General features: G+C 44.5%; 1 protein-coding gene across 1 annotated transcript; it reads left to right on the forward strand.

The window, feature by feature from the left end:
- Window positions 1-4,193: 4,193 nt before the first annotated feature.
- LOC120388858 (butyrophilin subfamily 1 member A1-like) lies at window positions 4,194-25,475 on the forward strand. Its single transcript, XM_039510949.1, has 9 exons — window positions 4,194-4,197; window positions 6,259-6,279; window positions 6,863-6,883; window positions 8,974-8,994; window positions 10,450-10,470; window positions 11,616-11,636; window positions 21,018-21,038; window positions 22,153-22,179; window positions 24,949-25,475. The coding sequence occupies exons 1-9, from the start codon at window positions 4,194-4,196 to the stop codon at window positions 25,473-25,475; spliced, it is 684 nt and encodes a 227-aa protein (XP_039366883.1).
- Window positions 25,476-26,111: the final 636 nt, after the last annotated feature.

The raw sequence follows: 26,111 nt of genomic DNA on the forward strand, positions 1-26,111 counted from the left end.
CTACTCATAATTAATAGCCATCATGGATGGATATCACTGATAATTGAAGATGAAGATAAGATAGCGAGGTGGGTCACTTCTTTTATAGGGCACAAATGCTGGAAATCCTTCCGCTTATGCCCAAATTTCATTCCTCATCCACAGAAATGTTAGGATACACTTACCCCATAGGCTAGTATGTATGTGGGTATTGATGACATGTACGTACGCACATAAGTTCCCTTGTGGTGTACCTGTTAAGTCTGTAGGTACTACTCGGATCAACCCCCTATACCATTGTCTATTCATTGTCTATTGGTCTAGGTAAAAGGTCTTAGACATAGGCGTGGGTACTTATCTATTTAGGTAAGAAGATGTAGGTTAACATTACTTTCTGGGGAAAAAGGTCTTAATATAGATATGCTAACTTTGCCTTAGCTTAACAAACAGGTTTTGGCCTGTAGGTCTCCTGCATTACAGCTAAACTTATTTTAATTAAAATCTATAAATCTATTCCCATAAATCAAATATTAAATTTATGAGAAAAGATATATCTATGCAAGGAAGCAGATTAATCCGTTAGGCTACATCCTCCTCTAGGAAGGAAAGGAGAGCAATCTGAAGAACATAATATTTTCTAAATGACTAAAGTTATTTATCTATTTACAAGAAATATAATCCAGCACATGAACAAAACAATACACTAGTACAATACATTTGTACAAGTCCCAACAAATGAAAGGCCACGCTCAAAAATAACAGTAGAACACAGGGAACTTTACTGAGGATAGAGAATAAAGGCTCTAGGGAAGCAATGTAAGAACATCCATACTTTGTCATTCCAATAATTCATCCAGCCCAGTATCCTGTCTTCTGACAGTGGCCGGTGCCTGATGCATGAGAGGGAATAGACAGAACAGGGCAATTTATCTAATGATCCATTTCCTGACATCCAGTCCCAGCTTCAGATAGACAGAGGCTTAGGGACACCCAGAGCACTGGCTTGCATCCGTGACCTTCTTGGCTAATAGCCATTGAAGGAGTTATCCTCCATCAACGTATCTTATTCTTTTTTTTAACCCCATTATATTTTTGTCCCTCACTACATCCTTTGGCAACATGTTGCCCCTTCTATACCTCTTTCCCCAAGGCCCCACCCCTGCCCCTCCTATTCCCATTCCCACTCTGCCTCTTCCTGCCCTATTACATCCCATCCCCTATGAGCACCCTACCCTCATTCTTCCTCTCCTTCCCCAACTATTCTCCCCCAGCACCTCCTGCCCTTTGCAGAACACCTGATCAGTGGTGGGGAGGAAGAACCTGCTTGGAGGAAGTCAGAGGGGAAGGGGTTCAAGGGCAGTTGGGCATGTGAGAAAAAACATCCACGCACTACAGGAACTGAACATATCCATTGAATGAAAAAGCTCTGGCTGGGGAGTGTGGCAGGACCGAGTTGCCAGTGGTGTGCCTGAGCTTGTTGTTACTGAGGCTGTCAAGGTTCCTCCCCCACTCTGAACTTTAGAGTACAGATGTGGGGACCTGCATGGACACTTCTAAGCTTAATTACTAGCTTAGATCTGGTAACACTGCCACCATCCAGAAATTTCAGTGTCTGGATCACTTTCTGTCCCCCCAAAACCTTCCCCTCCCTGGGCAGCCTTGAGAGGCTTTTTCACCAAGTTCCTGGTGAACACCGATCCAACCCCTTGGATCTTAACACAAGGAGAATTTAACCATCCCCCCTCCCTTCCCCCACCAATTCCTGGTGAGTCCAGATCCAATCCCCTTGGATCTTAACACAAGGAAAAAAATCAATCAGGTTCTTAAAAAGAAAGCTTTTAATTAAAGAAAGAAAGGTAAAAATTATGTCTGTAAAATCAGGATGGAAAATACTTGATAGGGTAATCCGATTCATATAGCCCAGAGGAACCCCTTCTAGCCTTAGGTTCAAAGTTACAGCAAACAGAGGTAAAATCCTCTCAGCAAAAAGGAACATTTACAAGTTGAGAAAACAAAAATAGGACTAACACGCCTTGCCTGGCTATTACTTACAAGTTTGAAACATGAGAGACTGATTCAGAAAGATCTGGAGAGCCTGGATTGATGTCTGGTCCCTCTTAGTCCCAAGAGCTAAGAGCACAAACAAAGAGCACAAACAAAAGACTTCCCTCCAACAAGATTTGAAAGTATCTTTTCCCCTTATTTGTCGTCTGGTCGGGTGTCAGCCAGGTTTACTGAGCTTCTTAACCTTTTACAGGTAAAAGAGACATTAACCCTTAACTATCTGTTTATGACATAGGCCATGCAGACACCCTGTGCCTCAAGGATGGAGGGAGAATTTTCCTTCCAGAATAGCTTTCCCCAAACTGGGAACCCATATGCTGTGCAGAGCACCCAGTGCAGACTCTTTGACAATCCCCCTGCAAAGGAAGTGCTGAAAATGACAAAGGAATGTTTGCTAGAGCAGGAAATAGAGCCTAGATATTCTCTCTTCTGGACCAGTGTATTCACTGTGAGAGCAAGGTGTTGGCAGAAACTTTCCATGGGAATGTTCCTATTTGAGGTAGAAAAAAACTTTTTGGATGAAAAACAGAACAAGAAAGAAGAAAAAGCATCTCAGTAGAGTCAAAAGTTTCTATTTCCTCCTTATTAAAATGGAACATTCTGATTTTTCACTTCAGAATAAAGGAGACGTTGTTAAGGTTTTATTCAGTTACACAATCATGTGTGAGCAGTGTAGGCACAGGTGCCAAATTTTTTATTTCCTCGTGGATGCTTGACCACCTCTCTGCCCCAGGCCTGGCCCCACTATACCCCTTCCCTCAAGGCCCCTCCCCTGCCCCACATTTTCCTGCGCCCACTCTGCCTCTTCCCTCCCCATTCCACCCCCTCTCCCTAGAGCACCCTGTCCTCATTCCGCCTCTCGTTTCCCCAGTTCCTCCCCGTACCCATTGCCTCCTGCCCTCTGCAGAAGAGCTGATCAGTGGTGATCAGGAGGCACTGGGGTGGAGGAAATGGAGCTGATTGGCGGGGCCTGCCGTTGAGTGCGATTTCTGTTTCAGCAAAGCTATACCCCTTTCACTGGAGCGCACACAAGCCCTTCAGTAGGAAAATTTTTGCTGGGCCCCAGGCCAGAGGGCATGATGATGATCTTAATGAGGACTATAGAGGTTATATCAGCTCTGTATTTGGCGCTATTGCTCAAATAGTGTGTGCAGTCCTGGTGTCCCCAACTGAAGAAAGAAGTTGCCAAACAGGAGAGAGTTCACAGAAGAGCACCAGAATGATTAAAAGATTAAATAATGTGTTATAGTGATAGACTCAAAGAGCTCAATCTGTTTAGCGGACCACAGAGAAGGGCTGACTTGATTACACTCTATATGTATGTAGATCGAGAACAAATATTTGATAATGGGCTTTTTAGCCTAGCAGAGAATGGTCTAGCAAAATCCAGTGGTTGGAAATTGAAATTAGGAAAGTTACACGAGAAATAAAGCATACATTTTAAGAGTGAGGGTTATTATACATTACAACAATTTACCAGGGATTGTGGTGGATGCTGCATCACTGGAAATTTTTCAATCAAGACTGTGTGTTGAAATGTATAAAGACTCACCCACTACTGGTTTGGATTCTTCTGTGCGCTCTACTCCTCTTTTGATAAAGATATTACTTGGCTCGTTTTCTCAATAATGTATATGAGCATTGGCTGGTTCTGAGCAGTGCTGCTCATACATTGTAGAAATTAAAATAAACTCAACCACTACTGGTTTGTATTCTCCAGGAACCATAACACACTTACAAAGATACATTATGAAAGACAATGTACACACTGAAAGGACTCTGCATTGAAATAAGTAAATGGAATTCAGCTCATCATGTAAATGGTGTTACTGCTCCTTTCATAACAGAACCTATATTAGCAGTGGAGCGTAGTGTGTCATATTCCGCTTTTGCTCATTAGTTGTGACCATGAAACTTTTTCTTAAATTGATTAAAGCAAGAATATAATCTTCTCTATCTACTATGTAGTGTGATAGGAATGGGGCTAGCCCACGGATTGAATAGCTAGCTCACTACCCATGGCCACTATTTATGCTAATCAACAAAGAAAGGATCTCATTCACCCTCTTCAATTAATAAGTCAATGGACATACACTGAACTGTTTTCTTCTCCTCCCCATTGTTCTTTTGCAGAACAACTCCAGGAGCAAATGGGTGAGTTTGCCTATTTTACTCAATACTTACAGTTGACTGAGCAAACTATGTGTGCCCTTATTGGTTCCAACAATTTCAGCTGCAGAAGGAACATCATTGCATGCCCTGTGGTTATTGGAAGTGGAGGGTCTGTGTAGATTACTCTGGAATCGTGGTATGTTATCGAGCTGAGACCTCACTTTGCAAAGAAAGTCAGAGCGGCAGGGGTTCAAGGGCTGTCGGGTATGATATGAAAAACATCCACGTGCTATAGGAACGGAACATATTCATTCAATGAAGAAGCTCTGGCTGGGGTGTGTGGCAGGACCGAGTTTCTAGTGCTGTGCCTGACCTTGTAGTCATGGAGGCCATGCAAACACTCCACCCTGTGCCTCAGGGATGGAGGGAGAATTGTCCTCCGCAAAGAGCTTCCCCCGATCTGGGAACCCACATCCTGTGCAGAGCACCCAGTGTAGGCTCTTTGACAATTTTGCTGCAAAGGAAGTGCTAATATTGACACAGAAATGTGTGCTAGAGCAGGAAATAGAACCTAGACCCTCTGTCTTCTGGTCCGGTTTATTCACTATGAGAGGCAGTTATTGGCAGAAACTTTCCATGAGAATGTGGCTATTTCAGGTGGAAAAAAAACTTTTTGGATGAAAAAAAAACAAGAAAGAAGCAAAAGCATCTTAGTCAATTCAAAAGTTCCTACTTCTTCCAAGTTGAAAAGGAATTTTATGATTTTTCACTTCAAAATGAAGGAGACATTGTTAAGTTTTGATTCAGTTACCTAATCACGTGGGGGTAGTGTAGGCACAGGCACCAACTTTTTTATTTCCTCAGAGGTGCTTGACAACCTCTGTGCCCCAGGCCCTGCCTCTCCTAACCCCTTCCCTTAAGGCCCCACCCTTACCTGCTCTCACTCTGCCTCTTCCTGCCCTGTTCCCCCCGTCCCAAGAGTGCCCCACTCTCGTTCCACCTCTTCCCTCTGGTGTTCCCCCCCACACACAGAGCCTTCTGCCCTCTCCAGAAGAGCTGATCAGTGGTGAGCAGGAGGCGCTGCGGTGGAGGGGGAGGAGCTGATTGGTGGGGCCTGCCTGTGAGTGCAATTTCTGTCTGAGAAAAAGGGTACCCCTTTCACTGGAGCTCACAGAAGCCCTTCAGTAGGAAAGTGTTCGCTATGCCCCAAACCAGAGGGCACGGGGATGATGTTAATTAGGACTCTAGGGGTTTTATTAGCTCTGTATTTGGCTCTGTTGCTGGAATACTGGGTGCGGTTCCGGTGTCCCCAACTGAGGCTTTGGCTACACTTACACTTCAAAGCGCTGCCGTGGCAGCGCTTTGAAGCGCTAAGTGTAGTCAAAGCGCCAGCGCTGGGGCTTTGACCACACTGGCGGTTTGCAGCGCCGCAATTTGCAGCGCTGGAGAGGGTGTGTTTTCACACCCTGCTGCAGCGCTGCAAATTTGTAAGTGTAGCCAAGCCCATAAGAAAGAAGTTGTCAAACTGGAGAGGGTTCATAGAAGAACACCAGAATGATTAAAGGATTAGATAACATGTGTTAGAGTGATAGACTCAAAGAGCTCAAACTATTTAGCTCACCAAAGAAAAGGGGTGATTTGATTACACTCTAGACGTACGTAGATAGAGAACATATATGTGATAATGGGCTCTTTAGTCTAGCAGAGAATGGTTTTGCAAAATCCAATGGCTGGAAACTGAAACTAGGAAAATCAGACTAGAAATAAGGTGTAAATTTTTAAGAGTGAGGGTGATTAGCCATTGTTACCATTTACAAGGGGTTCTGGTGGATCCTCCATCACTAGAAATTTTTTCTAAAAGTACTGCTCTAATGCAAACATGAATTATTTGGGGGAAGCTCTCTGGCCCATGTACTAGATGATGAGAGTGTTTCCTTCCAGCCTTAGACAGTATGATGTTCATTGTGTCACTTGCTCACCACACAGCTATTCTCCAATAAATATAGCTTTTGATATTTTTACTATTAGTTACCTTTGTTCTTGGCCATATTATTACAAAAGGTGCTATTGTTATCTTTAAATATATATATTTTTCTTTTTTAGGAGAATTGGAAAAGAGAATAGGTAAGTCTGTGGCCTTTTTCTTCCATGTGCTCTACTCCTCTTTTTGATAGAGCAGATTACTTGGCTAATTTTCTCAGTAACATATATGAACACTTGTTAGTTCTGAGCAGTACTGTTCATACATTGTAGAAATTTAAATAGACTCACCCACTACTTGTATGTATTCTCCAAGAACCATAACACTCTTGAGAGACACACTATGAAAGACAATGTACACATTGAAAGGACTCTGCATTGAAATAAGCAAATGGAATACAGCACATGATGTAAATGGTGTTACTGCTCCTTTCATAGCAGATCCCATATTAGCAGAGGAGTGTAGTGTGTCATATTCACCTTTTGCTAATTATTTGTGACCATGAAGTTTCTTCTAAAATTAATTAAAGCAAGAATATAATCTCCTCTATCTACTACATAGTGGGATAGGAATGAGGGTAGCCCATGGATTGAATAGCTAGCTCATTACCCATGGCCAATATTTATGCTAATCAACAAAGAAAGGATCTCATTCACCCTCTTCAACACATAAGTCACTGGACATACACTGAACTATTTTCTTCTCCCTTCCATTGTTCTTTTGCAGAGGAACCCCAGGAGCAAAAGGGTGAGTTTGCCTATTTTAATTAATAGTTACAGTCAACTAACCAAAGTCCATGTGCCCTGTATTTTTTGCAACAACTTCAACAGCAGTAGGGATGCTCTCATTGCATGGCCCGTGGATTTGGGAAGTGGAGGGTCTATATAGATTACTCTGGAATCAAGGTATGTCATCGAGCCGAGACCTCACTTTTCAAAGAAAGTCAGAGGGGCAGATGTTCAAGGGCAGTCGGGTATGAAAGAAAAAATATCCACGCTCTACAGGAACTGAACATATACATTCAATGTAAAAGCTTTGGCTAGGGTGTGTGGCAGGACTGAGTTGCTAGTGCTGTGCCTGACCTTGTAGTAAGGGAGCCCATGCAGACACTCCACCCTGTGCCTCAGGGATGAAGGGAGAAATGTCTTCCCCAAAGAGCTTCTTCCAAACTGGAAACCCACATCTGTGCAGAGCATCCAGTGTAGGCTCTTTGATAACCCCCCTGCAAAGGAAGTGCTGATAGGCACACAGGATTGTTTGCCCTGCTCCAACACTTCTCCCAAGAGTGCCCCGCCCCCATTCCACCTCTTCTTTCCTTGGCTCCTCCCGCCCAGTGCCTCCTGCCCTCTGCAGAAGAGCTGATCAGTGGCAGGCAGGAGACACTAGGATGGAGGGGGAGGAGCTGATTGATGGTGTCTGCTGATGAGAGCAATTTCTTTCTCAGAAAAACTGTACCCTGTTCACTGGAGCTCACACAAGCCCTTCAGTAGGAAAGTGTTTGCTAGGCCCCAAACCAGATGGCTTGGAGATGATGTTAATTAGGACTCTAGGGGTTATATTAGCTCAGTATTTGGCTCTGTTGCTGGAATACTGAGTGCTGTTCAAGTGTCCCCAACTGAAGTAAGAAGTTGTCAAACTGGAGAGGGTTCAGAGGAGTGCACCAGAATGATTAAAGGATTAGATAACATGTGTTAGAGTGATAGACTCAAAGAGCTCAATCTATTTAGCTCACCAAAGAAAAGGGACACGAGTACTTGTGGCACCTTAGAGACTAACAAATTTTTCGTGAGCTACAGCTCACTCCTTCGGATGCATAGAGTGGAACACACAGACAGGAGATACTTATACATACAGAGAACATGAAAAGGTGGAAGTATGCATACCAACAGGAAGAGTCTAATCAATTGAGATGAGCTATCATCAACAGGAGAAAAAAATAACTTTTGAAGTGATAATTGAGATGACCCATAGAAGGTGTGAGGAGAACTTAACATAGGGAAATAGATTCAGTTAGTGTAATGACCCAACCATTCCCAGTCTCTGTTTAAGCCTAACTTAATTGTATCTAATTTGCATATTAATTCGAGTTCAGCAGTCTCTCTTTGGAGTCGGTTTTTGAAGTTTTTTTGTTGCAAAGTTGCCACCTTCAAGTCTGTCACTGAGTGGTTAGAGAGGTTGAAGTGTTCTGCCCCTGGTTATTGAATGTTATGATTCCTGATGTCAGATTTGTGTCCATTTATACCTTTGCATAGAGACTGTCTGGTTTGGCCAATGTACATGGCAGAGGAGCATTGCTGGCACATGATGGCATATATCACGTTGGTAGATGTGCAGGTGAATGAGCCCCTGATGGTGTGGCTGATGTGATTAGATCCTATGATGGTGTCACTTGAATAGATATGTGGACAGAGCTGGCATCAGGCTTTGTTGCAAGGATAGGTTCCTGGGTTAGTATGTATGTCGTATGGTGTGCGGTTGCTGGTGAGTATTTGCTTCAGGTTGGGAGGCTGTCTGTAAGCGAGGACTGGTCTGTCTCCCAAGATCTGTGAGTGTGAGGGAACATCTTTAAGGATAGGTTGTAGATCTTTGATGATGCGCTGGAGAGGTTTTAGTTTGGGGCTGTAGATGATGGCTAGTGGAATTCTGTTATTTTCAAAGTGGGATATACATAGCGGGATAGGAATGGGGCTAGCCTGTGGTTTTAGTAGCAAACTCACTACCCATGGCCAATATTTATGCTAATCAACAAAGAAGGGATCTCATTCACCCTCTTCAACACATAAGTCACTGGACATACACTGAACTGTTTTCTTCTCCCTTCCATTGTTCTTTTGCAGAGGAACCCCAGGAGCAAAAGGGTGAGTTTGCCTATTTTAATTAATAGTTACAGTCAACTAACCAAAGTCCATGTTCCCTGTATTTTTTGCAACAACTTCAACAGCAGTAGGGATGCTATCATTGCATGGCCCGTGGATTTGGGAAGTGGAGGGTCTGTATAGATTACTCTGGAATCGTGGTATGTCATCAAGCCGAGACCTCACTTTTCAAAGAAAGTCAGAGGGGCAGGGGTTCAAGGGCAGTCGGGTATGAAAGAAAAAATATCCACGCGCTACAGGAACTGAACATTTCCATTCAATGTAAAAGCTCTGGCTGGGGTGCGTGGCAGGACTGAGTTGCTAGTGCCGTGCCTGACCTTGTAGTAAGGGAGGCCATGCAGACACTCCACCCTGTGCCTCAGGGATGGAGGGAGAAATGTCTTCCCCAAAGAGCTTCTCCCAAACTGGAAACCCACATCCTGTGCAGAGCATCCAGTGTAGGCTCTTTGATAATCCCCCTGCAAAGGAAGTGCTGATAGGCACACAGGATTGATTGCCCTGTTCCAACCCTTCTCCCAAGAGTGCCCCGCCCCCATTCCACCTCTTCCTTCTTTGGCTCCTCCCACCCAGTGCCTCCTGCCCTCTGCAGAAGAGCTGATCGGAGGCAGGGAGGAGACACTAGGATGGAGGGGGAAGAGCTGATTGATGGTGTCTGCTGATGAGTGCAATTTCTTTCTCAGAAAAACTGTACCCTGTGCCCTGGAGCTCACACTTCCCTTCAGTAGGAAAGTGTTTGCTAGGCCCCCAACCAGATTGCTTGGGGATGATGTTAATTAGGACTCTAGGGGTTAGATGAACACTGTATTTGCCTTTGTTGCTGGAATACTGAGTGTAGTTCAGGTGTCCCCAACTGAAGAAAGAAGTTGTCAAACTGGAGAGGGTTCATAGAAGAGCACCAGAATGATTAACATGTGTTAGAGTGATAGACTCAAAGAGCTCAATCTATTTAGCTCACCAAAGAAAAGGGGTGATTTGATTACACTCTAGACGTACGTAGATAGAGAACATATATGTGATAATGGGCTCTTTAGTCTAGCAGAGAATGGTCTTGCAAAATCCAATGGCTGGAAACTGAAACTAGGAAAGTTAGACAAGAAATAAGGTATAAATTTTCAAGAGTTATGGTGATTAGCTATTGTTACCATTTCCAAGGGGTTGTGGTGGATCCTCCATCACTGGAATTTTTTTCTAAATGTACTGCTCTAATGCAAACATGAATTATTTGGGGGAAGCTCTCTGGCCCATGTAATAGATGATGACAGTGTTTCCTTCTGGGCTTAGACAGTATGATGTTCATTGTGTCACTTGCTCACCTCACAGCTATTCTCCAATAAATATAGCTTTTGATATTTTTACTATAAGTTACCTTTGTTCTTGGCCATATTATTACAAAAGGTGCTATTGTTATCTTTAAATATATATTGTTTTCTTTTTTAGGAGAATTGCAAAAGAGAATAAGTAAGTCTGTGGCCTTTTTCTTCCATGTGCTCTACTCCTCTTTTTGATAGAGCAGATTACTTGGCTAATTTTCTCAGTAACATATATGAACACTTGTTGCTCGTACATTGTAGAAATTTAAATAGACTCACCCACTGCTTGTATGTATTCTCCAAGAACCATAACACTCTTGAGAGACACACTATGAAAGACAATGTACACATTGAAAGGACTCTGCATTGAAATAAGCAAATGGAATGCAGCACATGATGTAAATGGTGTTACTGCTCCTTTCATAGCAGAACCCATATTAGCAGAGGAGTGTAGTGTATCATATTCACATTTTGCTAATTATTTGTGTTAGGGATTTTAAGGGGTCCCGCTTGCCCCAAGCTGAGTTAGCTGCCAGACCCCCACCCATAGGGTCAGAAGCAGACTGCATCCTAACCCCTGCCTTTCAGGCCTAGGCCTGTTAGCAAATCCAAATTGCTATATAGGACAAAGGTTAACTTCTGCAATTCTTGTTTGTCTATATAACGGGCACCAGGAAGTAAAGCAAAAAGAGGAACCAAGCGGCCCTAAGGTGCCCAGCTGTAATATGCAGAGTCTAGCTAGAGCTTTTGCAGAAGTAACCGCAAGCAGGGGTCTTACAGGCAGGCAGACTACCAACGAAAACTGCCCAGAAACAATAAAAGGAAACACCATGTATGGGAGAAAACTGAAGTAGCTTGCAAATGTCACAATTGATACTCCCAAATAAGGGTATTTTAAGTAAATGCTAATTTGCGGTTTTAAACTTTATAAGCTTGGTAAAATTTGTAACAGGCAGAGGGGAGTTTTAACCCTCTCCCTGCATGCATGCTTGTACTATAATAAAGGTGCCTCAGTGTGTCTGACCCAAAATCAAAGGCGTGGTCAATTTTTCCACGACATTTGTGACCATGAAGTTTCTTCTAAAATTAATTAAAGCAAGAATATAATCTCCTCTATCTACTACATAGTGGGATAGGAATGAGGCTAGCCCACAGATTGAACAGCTAGCTCACTACCCATGGCCAATATTTATGCTAATCAACAAAGAAAGGATCTCATTCACCCTCTTCAACACATAAGTCACTGGACATACACTGAACTGTTTTCTTCTCCTCTCCATTGTTTTTTTGCAGAGGAACTCCTGGAGCAAATGGGTGAGTTTGCCTATTTTAATTAATAGTTACAGTCAACTAACCAAACTTCATGTGCCCTGTATTGTTTGCAACAACTTCAACAGCCGTAGTGATGCTATCATTGCATGGCCCATGGATTTGGGAAGTGGAGCATCTATATAGATTATTCTGGAATCATGGTATGTCATCGAATACTGAGTGCTGTTCAAGTGTCCCCAACTGAAGTAAGAAGTTGTCAAACTGGAGAGGGTTCAGAGAAGAGCACCAGAATGATTAAAGGATTAGATAACGTGTTAGAGTGATAGACTCAAAGAGCTCAGTCTATTTAGCTCACCAAAGAAAAGGGACAGGAGTACTTGTGGCACCTTAGAGACTAACAAATTTATTTCAGCATGAGCTTTCGTGAGCTACAGCTCACTCCTTCAGATGCATAGAGTGGAACACACAGACAGGAGATACTTATACATACAGAGAACATGAAAAGGTGGAAGTATGCATACCAACAGGAAGAGTCTAATCAATTGAGATGAGCTATCATCAATACGAGAAAAAAATAACTTTTGAAGTGATAATTGAGATGACCCATAGAAGGTGTGAGGAGAACTTAACATAGGGAAATAGATTCAGTTAGTGTAATGACCCAACCATTCCCAGTCTCTGTTTAAGCCTAACTTAACTGTATCTCATTTGCATATTAATTCGAGTTCAGCAGTCTCTCTTTGGAGTCGGTTTTTGAAGTTTTTTTGTTGCAAATTTGCCACCTTCAAGTCTGTCACTGAGTGGTTAGAGAGGTTGAAGTATTCTGCCCCTGGTTATTGAATGTTATGATTCCTGATGTCAGATTTGTGTCCATTTATACCTTTGCATAGAGACTGTCTGGTTTGGCCAATGTACATGGCAGAGGAGCATTGCTGGCACATGATGGCATATATCACGTTGGTAGATGTGCAGGTGAATGAGCCCCTGATGGTGTGGCTGATGTGATTAGATCCTATGATGGTGTCACTTGAATAGATATGTGGACAGAGCTGGCATCAGGCTTTGTTGCAAGGATAGGTTCCTGGGTTAGTATGTATGTCGTATGGTGTGCGGTTGCTGGTGAGTATTTGCTTCAGGTTGGGAGGCTGTCTATAAGCGAGGACTGGTCTGTCTCCCAAGATCTGTGAGTGTGAGGGAACATCTTTAAGGATAGGTTGTAGATCTTTGATGATGCGCTGGAGAGGTTTTAGTTGGGGGCTATAGGTGATGACTAGTGGCATTTTATTTTCAAAGCGGGATATACATAGCGGGATAGGAATGGGGCTAGCCTGTGGTTTTTGTAGCAAACTCACTACCCATGGCCAATATTTATGTTAATCAACAAAGAAAGGATCTCATTGACCCTTTTCAATTCATAAGTCAGTGGACATACACTGAACAGTCCTGGAGCACCAATGATGTTTGCACCAGGGAGATTGTTGAGAGGAAAGAAATGTTCATTAACACACTTTTCAGAAAAAAAAAAGACAAATAGGTGATATGTGAGCCTGTATCTCATTTTGCAAACAATGGCAGGACAGCAAGAATGAGTTTGCTTTAATTTCTGGGGTGATCACACAGCGTGGGATTTTATCAGGGAGATATTTAGCAGCCAACTCTAGATTGCACCCAGAAAGTCATGGTAAGTCTTAAACATCTCTGTGGGGTTTCATACAGTGCACCAAAGGGGAACACTTGATATTGAAAGGCCAGAGCATCCCCTTGGATGTGAAACTTCTGCTGGAAACTTCAGGGCCTTTAATTGCATCTCACATCAATGAGAGGGGTTCTCCCCTCACACAGCGGAGTGCAGAGCATGCCGGAATAACCACAAAGCCCAAGACTCTGACAGATGCCAGGTCTCATGCTCAAAGGTCTTTTGCCTTTCTGCCAGAAGAGTTTCTTGGATGCCTCTACCCCTGGTAGCAGGGTGCTGAAGGTGCTGTCCCCCTGCATGCCTGAGATCTCCAGGAAGAGCCGTTAACCCCTTTATATACAATCACACCTACTGTTCCCCAGGGTGATATCATTCAAGAACCCAGTCACCATTCCTGTGCCATGACTGGGCCAGTCAGACATACATTCTCTGTGCTCTGAACAGATGCAATTTCTTTCTCAGCATGGCTGTTCCCATTTTCTTGGAACCTCACAGAACCCCTTCAGTAGGAATGGTTTTGGTAGGCAGTGGGCCGGAGGTCATGCGGATGGTATTAAGTAGGACTATGAAGGTTATATTAGCTCTGTCTTTGGCTCTGCCATTGGAATACTGTGTCCAGTTCTGGTGTCCCCAATTGAGGACAGAAGTTGATAAATAGGAGAGTGTAAGGGTCCGTGTACGGGTCCCCTGGTCAGGTGAGGGGTCGCTCTTCACCTTTGGGGTGCCTGGGAACCAGGCCACCTCACTACCGGAGGCTGGGTAGCAGTTCAGTCTTACAGTCCACGCCCTAGATCAGGGCGGGACAACAGGCAGTAGTCCTGGGCTCAGACCCTCAGGCAGGGCCGAGCAAACAAGTAGTAGTTCACGGGCTCAGGCCCTCAGGCGGGGGCTGAGCAAACACCCAGCAGTTCAGTTTATCAAAGCCCAAGCCCTAGCTCAGGGCGGGGCAGCAACACAGATACCGGGCTCAGACCCTCAGGCAGGGCTGAGCAGCAGTTTAAGTTTGTGAAGCCCAAGTCCTGGCTCAGGGCAGGGCAACAACACAGATACAGGGCTCAGACCCTCAGGCAGGGGCTGAGCAAACCACAGGTAAGTCCAGGCTTCTAAGCCTGAGCGTTGGGGTGAGGGGGAGACTGCCACCCGTGAGTAGGGGTTGGCAGGGGGGACACAGGCCCACCCACTCCACTGCGTCCTGGCCCAGGGCCCTAGCAGCGGCGTGGATCCGCTGCAGTCAGTGGGGATCCTGGCCGCAACACACTGACATAGGCTCAGTGTCGGCTACAGCAGACTGGGGTCGGCTATCCCTGGGCCACTTCCAATCTCCCCCTCCGTTGGTACCTGTATCATCGGGGCTTCGGCAGGGGGGTCCACCAGCATCGGCTCCTCAGGATACGGGTGCACGGGAGGGCTCGACTCCTCCTCAGGATACCGGGCTCGGGGCAGGCTCGGCCAGTCCTCCTCAGGGTACCGGGCTCGGGGCAGGCTCGGCCAGTCCTCCTCAGGGTACCGGGCTCGGGGCAGGCTCGGCCAGTCCTCCTCAGGGTACCGGGCTCTGGGAAGGCTCGGTTCAGCAGGTGCTCAGGCACCAGCGTCTGTCCTCTCCAGCAGCTGGGGCCCAACTGAGCGCTGGGCCCGGGCCTTTATACTTCCTGTCCCGCCCCTTGACTTCCGGGGGGGCGGGGACAGGTGGGGGTGGCTCCGCCCACTGAGGCGGCTGTTCTGGCTCATCTCTCTCAGGTGCGGCTGGGAGCCAGGCTGCCTCACTACAGAGAGGGTTCAGAGAAGAAGAGAAATGATTAAAGCATTAGAAAAGATATTTTATAGTGAGAGACTCCAGGAGCTCAATCTGTTTTGCTAAATAAAGAAAAGGGGTGACTTGATCACGGTCTATAATTAAATACATTGGAAACAAATATTTCACATCAAATTAAATTTTTACCCACGATACCCTCCTCTTTCCAATTGAACCAACCAACCCATCTTCCTTCATTATTCCCTTAACCTCATGAGAGCAAACAGGTCTAAATACGATATACTCTGGACATCAGACATGCAATAGTGTTCTACCTTGAGAGAACTAAGACTGATAAAGATTAGTTAATCATTGGACTAGTTTAACAGAAATTTAAAGGCACAGTCCCAAAGTGTTATGTTTGCAAGCTGTAGAAACTTTTTAAATAAGCCACAAGTAAAATGTATACCTTAAATTTAAAAAAAATCATATTAAGGGGACCAAGAAAGTACCTCCAAGGCTAAATAACAAAGTAAAAGAAGCAGTTAGAGGCAAAAAGGCACCCATTAAAAATTAGAAGTAAAATCCTTCTGAGGAACTCTGGGGGACAGATGTGGGGATTGACATGAAAGATCCCCTAAACTTATATTCCACCAGTTTAGGTTAAAAACTTCCCCAAGGAACAAATTATTTTCCTTATCCTTGGATGCTATTCCTGCCACCACCAAGTGATTTAAACAAACATTTAGGGAGGCACCACTTGGAGCTCTGTTCCCCCACCACGCCAAATATCCCCCCAAACCACTTCACCCCTTTTCCTGGGGAGGCTGGAGAATAATATACCAACCAATAGGTTAACACAGACCAAATCCCTGTTTTTTAGGACATTGAAAATCAATCAGGTTCTTAAAAGAAGAATTTTATTTAAAAACAAGTACAAGACTCACACCTGCAAAATCAGGATGGAAGATTAAAGAAGTATGTCCATTCATCCAGCAAGTTAAAGAAGTATGGGCTGGATGAATGGATGGTAAGGTGGATAGAAAACTGGCTAGATGGTCGGGCTCAACGGGTAGTGATCAACGGCTCCATGTCTAGTTGGCATCCGGTATCAAGTGGAGTGCCCCAAGGGTCGGTGCTGGGGCCAGTTTTGTTCAATATCTTCATTAACGATCTGGAGGATGGTGTGGACTGCATCCTTAGCAAGTTTGCAGATGACACTAAACTGGGAGGAGTGGTTGATACACTGGAGGGTAGGGATAGGATACAGAGGGACCTAGACAAATTAGAGGATTGGGCCAAAAGAAATATGATGAGGTTCAACAAGGACAAGTGCAAAGTCCTGCACTTAGGATGGAAGAATCCCATGCACTGCTACAGACTAGGGACCGAATGGCTGGGCAGCAGTTCTGCAGAAAAGGACCTAGGGGTTATGGTGGATGAAAAGCTGAATATGAGTCAACAGTGTGCCCTTGTTGCCAAGAAGGCTAATGGCATTTTGGGGTGTATAAGTAGGGGCATTTCCAGCAGATCAAGGGATGTGATCATTCCCATCTATTCAGCACTGGTGAGGCCTCATTTGGAGTACTGTGTCCAGTTTTGGGCCCCACATTACAAGAAGGATGTGGATAAATTGGAGAGAGTCCAGCGGAGGGCAACAAAAATTATTAGGGGGCTGGAGCACATGACTTATGAGGAGAGGCTGAGGGAACTGAGATTGTTTAGCCTGCAGAAGAGAAGAATGAGGGGGGATTTGATCGCTGCTTTCAACTACCTGAAAGGGGGTTACAAAGAGGATGGATCTAGACTGTTCTCAGTGGTAGAAGATGACAGAACAAGGAGTAATGGTCTCAAGTTGCAGAGGGGGAGGTTTAGGTTGTATAGGCTGTATATTAGGAAAAACTTTTTCACTAGTAGGGTGGTGAAGAACTGGAATGGGTTACCTAGGGAGGTGGTGGAATCTCCTTCCTTAGAGGTTTTTAAGGTCAGGCTTGACAAAGCCCTGGCTGGGATGATTTAGTTGAGTTTTTTCCTGCTTTGAGCAGGGGGTTGGACTAGATGACCTCCTGAGGTCCCTTCCCACCCTGAGATTCTATGATTCTATGATAAATAAAAAGATTTAAAGCACTTCTGACTCTACTTCCCAGTTACAAAACAGGAATAAAATGATCTCTTAGCATAGGGAAAAATTACAAGCTAAAACAAAAGATAATCTAATCCATCTCCTTGCCTTTACTTACAATGTTTGTAACTTTAGATGTATCATTTCAGATACCTTTTCAGAAGCTAGTTCACCTGCTTGGTCTCTCTCTCTGTCCCGAGAGGGAACCAATAAAGAGAGCACAAACAAAACCTTGCCCCACCCCAGTTTTGAAAGGATCTTCTTTCACCATTGGTCCTTCTGGTCAGAAGGGATTTATGTTACTGCATACATAAAGGTTGTTACCCTTCCTTTTATATTTATGACAGGAACATAGAAAGGAGTATAAACTCTGACAAGTTAAGTGTTAAAGTACAAGTATCAGAGGGGTAGCCGTGTTAGTCTGGCTCTGTAGAAGCAGCAAAGAATCCTGTGGCACCTTATAGACTAACAGACGTTTTGCAGCATGAGCTTTCGTGGGTGAATACCCACTTCTTCGGATGCAAGTCCGAAGAAAAGTACAATTAAAGTACAATTAAGCAGGCCAAAAAAATATTTTGAAGAGCAGCTAGCCGAAGGTTTAAAAATTAAACAAAGAAAACTTAAGTACATCAAAAGCAGGAAGCAGGTTTGGGAGGAGAATAGTCTTTCCAAAATAGCTTCCCCCAATTGGAAACCCATGCCCTCTGCAGAACACCCAGAGAAGACTTTTGAAAATTCTCCCGCACAGTCTCACAGGAATGTTTGCTAGAGCAGGAAATACAATCCAGATATTCTGGCTTCCAGCCCAGTGTATTCACTACTAGACCAAGAGCTGTTAAAAACTTTCCATTGGAACGTGTGTTTTTCAAAAAAAGAAAATTGTTTGGGGGAAAATAAAAACAAAACATTTCAGTAAGGTAAAAACTTTCCTCTTTGACTGCATTGAAGTGGAATTTTTTTGATGTTTTTCATTTAAAAAAAGGAACAAAATGTTTCAATTTTATCAAAACAGAATGTTTTGGTTGACCTGAACATTTTGGAAGAAATTACAAAATTCTTTGTTTTCGTTCTTTTTAGAAGAAAAAAGCTAATTTTACAATAATGAAATTTCCCATGAAATGGAAATTCTAGTTTCTGCCCAGCTGTTACTAAACCATGTTCTTAGCCTCTTTCTTATAGGGCCATTTTTAATATCTGTACTTCAGCGTGTGATGTCTGTTTCCATAACTCTAACTTTCCATTGAAATCAATATGAATTTTAATTGAACAGTCATTACGAAGCCTTGTGAAAGAAATCTGGTCCAACACTTGTTCATTTTTCTACCTACTCTGATTTCTCTGTTATTTATTCTGTGCTCATCTCCATGGGTTCTGAACACATTGTAATTTCTAATAGTAAACCTATCAAAGTTGCTTTGTCTTTCTCCCTAGCTATGACATCTTGTTTTATTTGGTTATTGGTTTTGGTTGGATGGTTTGGTTTCCCTTTTTTAACTGCGGAAATGCACAGGTCAGAGCAATGGTTCATATATTTCAGTCTGAAGATGATGAGCTCCAGAGGGGTGTTTTCAGTAAACAGTCTGAACTCAATCTTGCTCCCACTGAAGTAAAAAGGTGCTTGTCATGAATCATAAAAGATCAGGACTGGAAAAGATCTCAGGAGGTCATCTAGTCCAACCCCCTGCTCAAAGTTCCAGTGCTTGTGGGACTCGGTCGTGGGAAGCCCAGGGCTCCAGGGCTCTCCAGCCTGCACTAATCAGGATCATTCTGCTTTTGCAGTGAGAGGAAGGTGGGTACGTTTTGAAGTTGAGATTCAGGGCTGTAGAGTATTTTCCACTGGCAGGTGGTCTCTCTAATGCTATAGCATGCAAATTGGTGCAATTTCTTTTATGCAACATTTTCAGACTCTCTCCCTCCTAAGAGTGTCTTACAGGATCTTCTGTGCCAGCACAAAAGTGCATGGGGGGGGGGGAGTTGTGACCCTTCCCCCTACATGGAAGGAGGGTTCAATATGCTCTGCTCTTCTGTTGCTCCTTTTCTTGGTGTTCAAAGCTCCTTCTTCAGATCCATGGAATTTTATGTAGAGAAAGAGTGAGCCGGTGACTGAGCTGGATGTGTGTGAGGATAATGCACCTTTTCTCCTTCACCAAAAGAGAGAGTCCCCATAAAACACAATCCGGTTCACAGAATCTTTAGTTTTGTAACTGTCAGTTCTATTTGGGGTGGTTGCAGACGTATATTCCACTCAGGTGTGTTTGTGATCAGTGCATTGAGGCTGGAGATTTTTCCCCTAGCAGTACCCGTCACTGCAGCGCATGTGTTTAACACCTTCTTTTGGTCCCAACAGAGGCTATATATGGGCAGCACTGCCCTGACCCCCCTCAGTTCCTTCTTGATGCCAGGGGCCATCGTTGGAGTTCCCCGTGCACATTTTCTCTTTGTTTTTTCGCTCTACATAATGCTGTTTTGCTGAGTTTTTCACCTTCAAAATAGTTTTAAATAGTTGTTCGTGGTAGAACCTAAAGTCTAATTAGATTTAGTGTAGTTTTTACGGTTAGTCATTTTTAATGTTTTGTGTTGCCCAGCAACAAGGGCTTCAGCATTGCCGGTCATGTGGGGGCCTCTGTCTACATCAGTGACTTACACACTTGCTGTTTGCTTCACCCTGGGGTGGGTCACATTTCAGAGAGTTGTTGTTCTTTTAAAAAGAGAACACAGATGTCAAGGAAACTTTATCCGAAGCAGCAGTTGGTGGAGCAAGCCATAAGGCCAGTCTCAGTATCAATACCCTCCACTGCCTGTGGGTCTAACCACCCTCAGCTGCCTTCCACTCCTGAAGTGTCAGAGGACAGATCCTGGGACTCTGATTCTCCCTCAAAGAGGGAAGTTGCTCTATGTCTCCGGAACCGCCTTGAAAGAGAACCCATAAGACAGATTGGGGGAAAGGAAGGGTTCATCATCTTCCTTCTCAAAGACAGCCTTGAGATGTCCAGATGGTAACCAGGGTTGTACTGGGACGGGAGTTTTCCTGTACCGTACTGTTGACTCTAGATCCATCTAGGGATGGCTGTGAAATCCAGTACCTACAGACACAGGTGTGGCAGCAATGGACTTGTTTTGTTTGTCATGCCAACCTCAGCACATCTCAGGAATCAGCAGGACTATCGATGCCATCTGCTATTCCAGACCCTTCAACGTCTTCAGCATTGGGGTCAACGTGGATGCCATCAACACCCATGTTACGGGTGATGAAACAGAAAATATCTTCAGCACAGGGAGAGGAAGACGTTTAGGTTGAATATTAGGAAAAACTTTTTCACTAGGAGGGTGGTGAAGCACTGGAATGGGTTACCTAGGGAGGGGGTGGATTCTCCTTCCTTTGAGGTTTTTAAGGTCAGGCTTGACAAAGCCCTGGCTGGGATGATTTAGTTGGGAATTGGTCCTGCTTTGAGTGTGGGGTTGGACTACATGACCTCCTGAGGTCCCTTCCAACCCTGATATTCTATGATTCTATAAAAAAAATGGTGCACCCATATCCTCTGCAGAGCACCCAAGATTCCTCTCTCTCTATGTGGAAGAAGGGGTCAGATAGCTCTGCAGATCTGCAGTCCCTTACCTGAATCTCAAAGCCCCTTGAGCTCCACACTTTTCCCCCATTCGACATAAATATCTGTGAGATTAATCATCCAAACCATAAACCATCATCACAGTAAATTCTTCCAGCTGTCTGGCTATAAATTTCTCTAGCTCTTTTTAATTTTAAGTCATCATGGATTTTGAACAATTTAATTCATTTACTGGGTGATCTTTGATGCATGGTACCAAGGGAAATACGGAACAAGAGTTTAAAAGGCTGTAATATTTTTTTTCCAGATGAAATGAAGAAGGAATTAGGTGAGTGAAGACCTATGTACACCCTTGCTGGTATCCCCACTCTCATTGCTTGGGTATTTGGAGAGATGGGCCATTTCTCGTGTCTCTCTTCTATCTCCCTGGCTGCTCCTGATGGAGAAGGGGATCCTGACAGTCCATGTTCTTCCACATCCATAGCAGGGATACAGCAGCTCCAGGCAGACACATAGCAGCTCCCCACACTGCTCACACATACCAGGCAGCATGGGAGATGTGGCCTGATCCCTGTTGTCTGTCTCAGCCTGAGGAGTGGGACAGACCCACTGTCTCCTTGACAGCCACATATGGGCTGTAAAACACCTCAGTAGCCACAGCTGGAGTGTCACTGATTTAGAGTATGTCTGCACAGCAGCTGGGGTGTGTAATTCCCAGTGCAAGCAGACAGACACCTGCCAGCTCTCCTCGAGCTAGCATACTAAAAATAGCAGTGTAAGTGCAGAGAGACTAGCTGTCTGAACATGTACCCAGAGGTCAGGTGGCCTGAACTCATGCAGCTAACCCTAGTCAGTGTGGTCACAATGTTATTGTTAGTGCACTAGCTCAAACAGTGCTGGACCGTGTTTGTCTACCCATGCTGGGTATTACGCCTCCCCGCTGCAATGTAGACACACATTGGAGGGAATTGTCCTTCTATGTCCTGCCTAGTAGAAGCTGGGTTGCTGTGAATACAGCCCCTGGTGGTTGGAAACACTGTGTGTGTTAATGGGAAGGTTCATTTTTTGTTCAAGTGAGAGGGGAACTGTAAGAGGGAGTTAGATCAAAGCCAGAGAGATCAGGTAACATGGGGAGGTGACGCATTGGCTGGAGGTGCAGAAGTGACAGAGCAGATCTTAGCCAGAGCATGGCCCCTGCCCTGGTTTCTAATCTTAGCTCAGAACAGCCCACGTGTGTGTGAGTGACAGAGAGAGAAAGAGAGAGAATGACAATTCAAGTGCCATTTTTGTCTATATTAACTCTTGCAAAAGGAATCACCCCCTAATGCGTCTGGCATCCTCACTTGCCCTCAGTCTGGAACTTCCCTGCTGCTGGAGAGAGGAAATTTTCAGTCAGTGCCTCTCTTAATTCAATGTCTGTTGCTTTCTTACTTTCATTTCAGAATGGAGAAGGGCTCGGAACAATTCAGGTAAGAGAATACAGAGTACATGGATAGAGGTGCTGATACTATGGTGATAGATGCAGCGTGAGAACCTCAATACATTAGAATCTATTCCATTATTAAGGAAATCAGCAGGTTTGATGCTATAATCAAACAAGAAACACCACCTGTTCTTATCAGAGACACAGCTCCTAAAGGTCCTTCCCAACTCCTAAACTAATTTCAAGGCCTAATTCTGACTTTATTTACATCAATTTTACACCTTTGTAACTCCACTGACCTGCATGGAGTTACTGCTGAATTAGTTAAGAATCAGTCTCCAGTGAGAGATTTTCCTGAGTGATGACTGATGGTGTGATATTCAAAAAATCTAAGTGATTGCAGAGCACAAATATCATTGTAACTCAATGGGGCCTTGTATATGGGGCCTATATCTGTTAACACCCCACTGTGGCAGGATGGAGAGATTCACCACCTGACTCCATCCCCCTTATGCCTCCACCCTCAATTGTGTATTTGTCAAGTTCATTCTCTAGCCCTTTCGTTGGGTCCTTAATAGTCTCAGTCCCCTTCAGGATCATGGGGAATTGGAAGTTCCTTGACTCTAGTGGGGTAGAGAGCCCTAGATCTCCATGTTTTGGAGTTTTCTCCTCAAAAACTCCTTGGCTGGAGTAGGTAGGGGAACCTGGGCCCATCCAGTTCACTGGGTTCCATCCAGGGGCGGCTCCAGGCCCCAGCACGCCAAGCGCATGCTTGGGGCGGCACGCTGCAGGGGGAGCTCTGATGGTTGCTGGGAGGGCGGCAGGCAGGCTGGTCCCGCTAGTCCCACGGCTCCACCAAAGCCGCGGGACCAGTGGACCCTCCGCAGGCATGCCACTGAAGGCTGCCTACCTGCTGCCCTCCCGGCGACCGGCAGAGCGCCCCTCGTGGCATGCTGCTGTGCTTGGGGCTGCAAAATGTCTAGAACCGCCCATGGTTCCATCTCAGGGTCCTTGTTTGAAACAGCCAGAACCAGTTCTTGTCTCTCCCTTATGGCTTCCTGAGCTGCCTCCTACTGCTCCTGCTCTGGAGATTTCCCCAGCCTCTTGCTCTGCTTCTCTCTCTTTGGCATGTTGGCTTCTCAAGCAGCTTCTCCCCAGTGTGCTGGAGGGATCCTCTCTCTGCAATCCCTCTGCCTCTCTGGCTGCTGCCTTTCTCCCCACGAGCTCCTCACTCACTGAGGCCCTTAACCTTTTCTCAATACCCAGTTTTTCCCCGCCTAATTCCCTTCCCCCAGTTACTCACTGAGGTAACTACTCCCAGGTGAACTTGAGCTTCCTCCTGTCCCCTTGTGGAGCCTGTCAGCGGAAGGCTGGGCCCCTGACCCCTTCAGAGGGCCAGCTACCCTCTAACAGACCTGCGCTCCCAAGTCACTTCGACCCAGCTCATCCAAATTTATGATCCAAATGGGAGTTAGGCACCTAAATACCTTTGAGGAGCTGGGCCTCAGTGCTTACTTGGAGCAGGGTTTTCAGAAGTGCCTACGGAAGAACTTTGGGATTTTGGCCACAGTGAAGGCACAGATGATTTGGTGGCAGGAATGGCGACTGTGATGAGAATCATAATGCAGTGGTGGTGGGACCACGAAGGGGACTGCAGTGGTGACAGGCATGGTCAGGAGCGAGTCGATGAGGTTTATGAGGGCACCATGATGAAGACAGTGGTGGGATCTCTGGCTCTGGTGATAACGGAGACTGACTGTGATGTTGCTGATTATAATAATTATAGTGAGAGAAAATTAAAGTGATGCTGAGGTGAGGAATGACACAGTGATGATGATCTCACAGTGAAGATAGTGCAGATAATAATTTGCTTGTTACAGCAATTTTCTGCTGACCAGTTCCTTGACTCTAGTGGGGTAGAGAGCCCTAGATTTCCATGTTTTGGAGCCTTCTTCTCCAAATTCCTTGGCTGGAGTAGGTAGGGGAACCTGGGCCCATCCACTCCACTGGGTTCCAGGGGCAGCTCCAGGCCCCAGCACGCCAAGCGCAATCTCAGAGCTCTTTACAAACAAATATAAAACTCCTGATGAGATTAGCACCGTACTGAGCTTACTGAGGAGTAAACCAACTAACAGAGAGCTTATGTAACCTGACCAATGTCACACAGCAGCAGAGATGGGAACAGAACCTAGAATTATTAGGTAAAAGTTTAGTTTATTGAACAATTATAATGCTTTATTTTTTTATATTCATCATATTTATTTACAATGATGGTAATAGGGGTATGTTAACATGACTAGTGTTTGAGATCTTCATAATCCAATTCTGTGTTTTATGATGAACTTTCTCATCATAGATAGCTGTCATAGGAAACATATTTTTGCCATTCGTCCCACACAAAACATCCCATAATGCTGAACACATAGTGGCCTGATTTAGCTCTCAGTTATGATGGTAATGGTGCACTTTACTGGCCATTAGTTTAAGTGAAGTTACTCTGGATCCACACCTGTATAACTGAGCTCAGAATCTGGCCCAATTTGAGTACTAATGTGATAAACAATTCTGGATCACTTTCATTTTTCATCACACAAGTCTCATTTCCGACAGAGTTCAATGCAACACTGAATTGGCAAGTGTGCAGCGCTGGTCAAGTCCTGCAATCCTTACTCAGGCAAAGCTCCCATTGAAATCAGTGGGAGCTTTGCATGAGGAGAGGCGGCAGGAGAAGGCTCATAGTGTATATTTCACTCCTATTCCAGTTTATACTGGCATTATAGGAGTGGTTCTCAAAAAGAAAACTCTCTTCTTGTAGATGACATCACTCTTCATGGAGTCACGGCCCACCCCAACCTCTCCATTTCTGGGGATAAGAAGAGTTTTACACATGAAGCCCAACCTCAAAGAGTTCCATCAGATCCAGAGAGGTTCGATTCGACTGTCTGTGTGCTGGGCTCTGAAGGATTCTCCTTTGGAAAGCACTACTGGGAGGTGGAGGTTGTGAGCAGCAATGACTGGGATCTGGGAGTGGCCAGAAAGTCAATACAGAGAAAAGGAAGACTGTCCTTGTCCCCTAGAGAGGGATTCTGGGCTCTGGGTCTGAGTGGGAGAGATTATTGGGCAAAAACAGACCCATGGACCCTGGTCGTAGTGGAGAAAAAGCCCAAGAAAATTGGAGTTTACCTTAGTTACCAAGAGAGGCAGGTGACTTTTTTCAATGTAACTGACATGTCTGTGTTGTTCACATTTAATGATTGTTCATTCTCAGGAGAGGTTTATCCATTCTTTAAAACTTCCCACAGAGAAACAACAATGAGAATTTGTTCAACTAAAGAGGAATAAATATAACATGACTCTAATGCTGATTTTATACTGGTGTAACTGAAATCAAGGTTTTCATGAATGTATTTTGATGTAAAAAAATCTGTTTGTTTTAAATGTACATTGTCATGCTGTCTTCATTACATGTTTTGCAATAAAATGTTTTCATTTCTTATTTATTTTTTGCTTGTCACTTTTGTCTAATACAATATTTGACTAGCAGAGTGTTTTGGGGAAATTTGATGCAGATGTTAAAAACAAGAAAACACCATCCATCCTCTCTATAATAATAACTGGAGCTGTACCTATTGCCTAGAACTGGAAGGGACCTTGAAAGGTCATTGAGTTCAGCCCCCTACCTTCACTAGCAGGATCAAGTACTGATTTTTTGCCCTAGATCCCTAAGTGGCTCCCTCAAGGATTCAACTCATAACCTTGGGTTTAACAGGCCAATGCTTAAACCACTGAGCTATCCCTTGCCCCTTTTGTAATTAATAGCTTCACCTCAGTGGCAAAATAACAAGAATGTCATTGCTAATTTCAGCATTTTCCTCTATAATAAAAGATAGATAACATGAATATTTCACTAATAACCATATTTTGGGATGATATCATGCTGTATTATGAAGTTGCAGTGTCTGGAACAAAATTTAGACT

This window comes from Mauremys reevesii, linkage group 22 (genome assembly GCF_016161935.1).
Source record: "Mauremys reevesii isolate NIE-2019 linkage group 22, ASM1616193v1, whole genome shotgun sequence".
NCBI lineage: Eukaryota > Metazoa > Chordata > Testudines > Geoemydidae > Mauremys > Mauremys reevesii.

What these genes read in the sequence shown, in the direction of transcription:
- LOC120388858 (XM_039510949.1), top strand. An exon ending in GGAACCCCAGGAGCAAAAGG is followed by an intron (nt 6,884 to 8,973) that starts GTGAGTTTGCCT and finishes GTTCTTTTGCAG; the next exon opens with AGGAACCCCAGGAGCAAAAG. An exon ending in GGAACTCCTGGAGCAAATGG is followed by an intron (nt 11,637 to 21,017) that starts GTGAGTTTGCCT and finishes TTTTTTTTCCAG; the next exon opens with ATGAAATGAAGAAGGAATTA.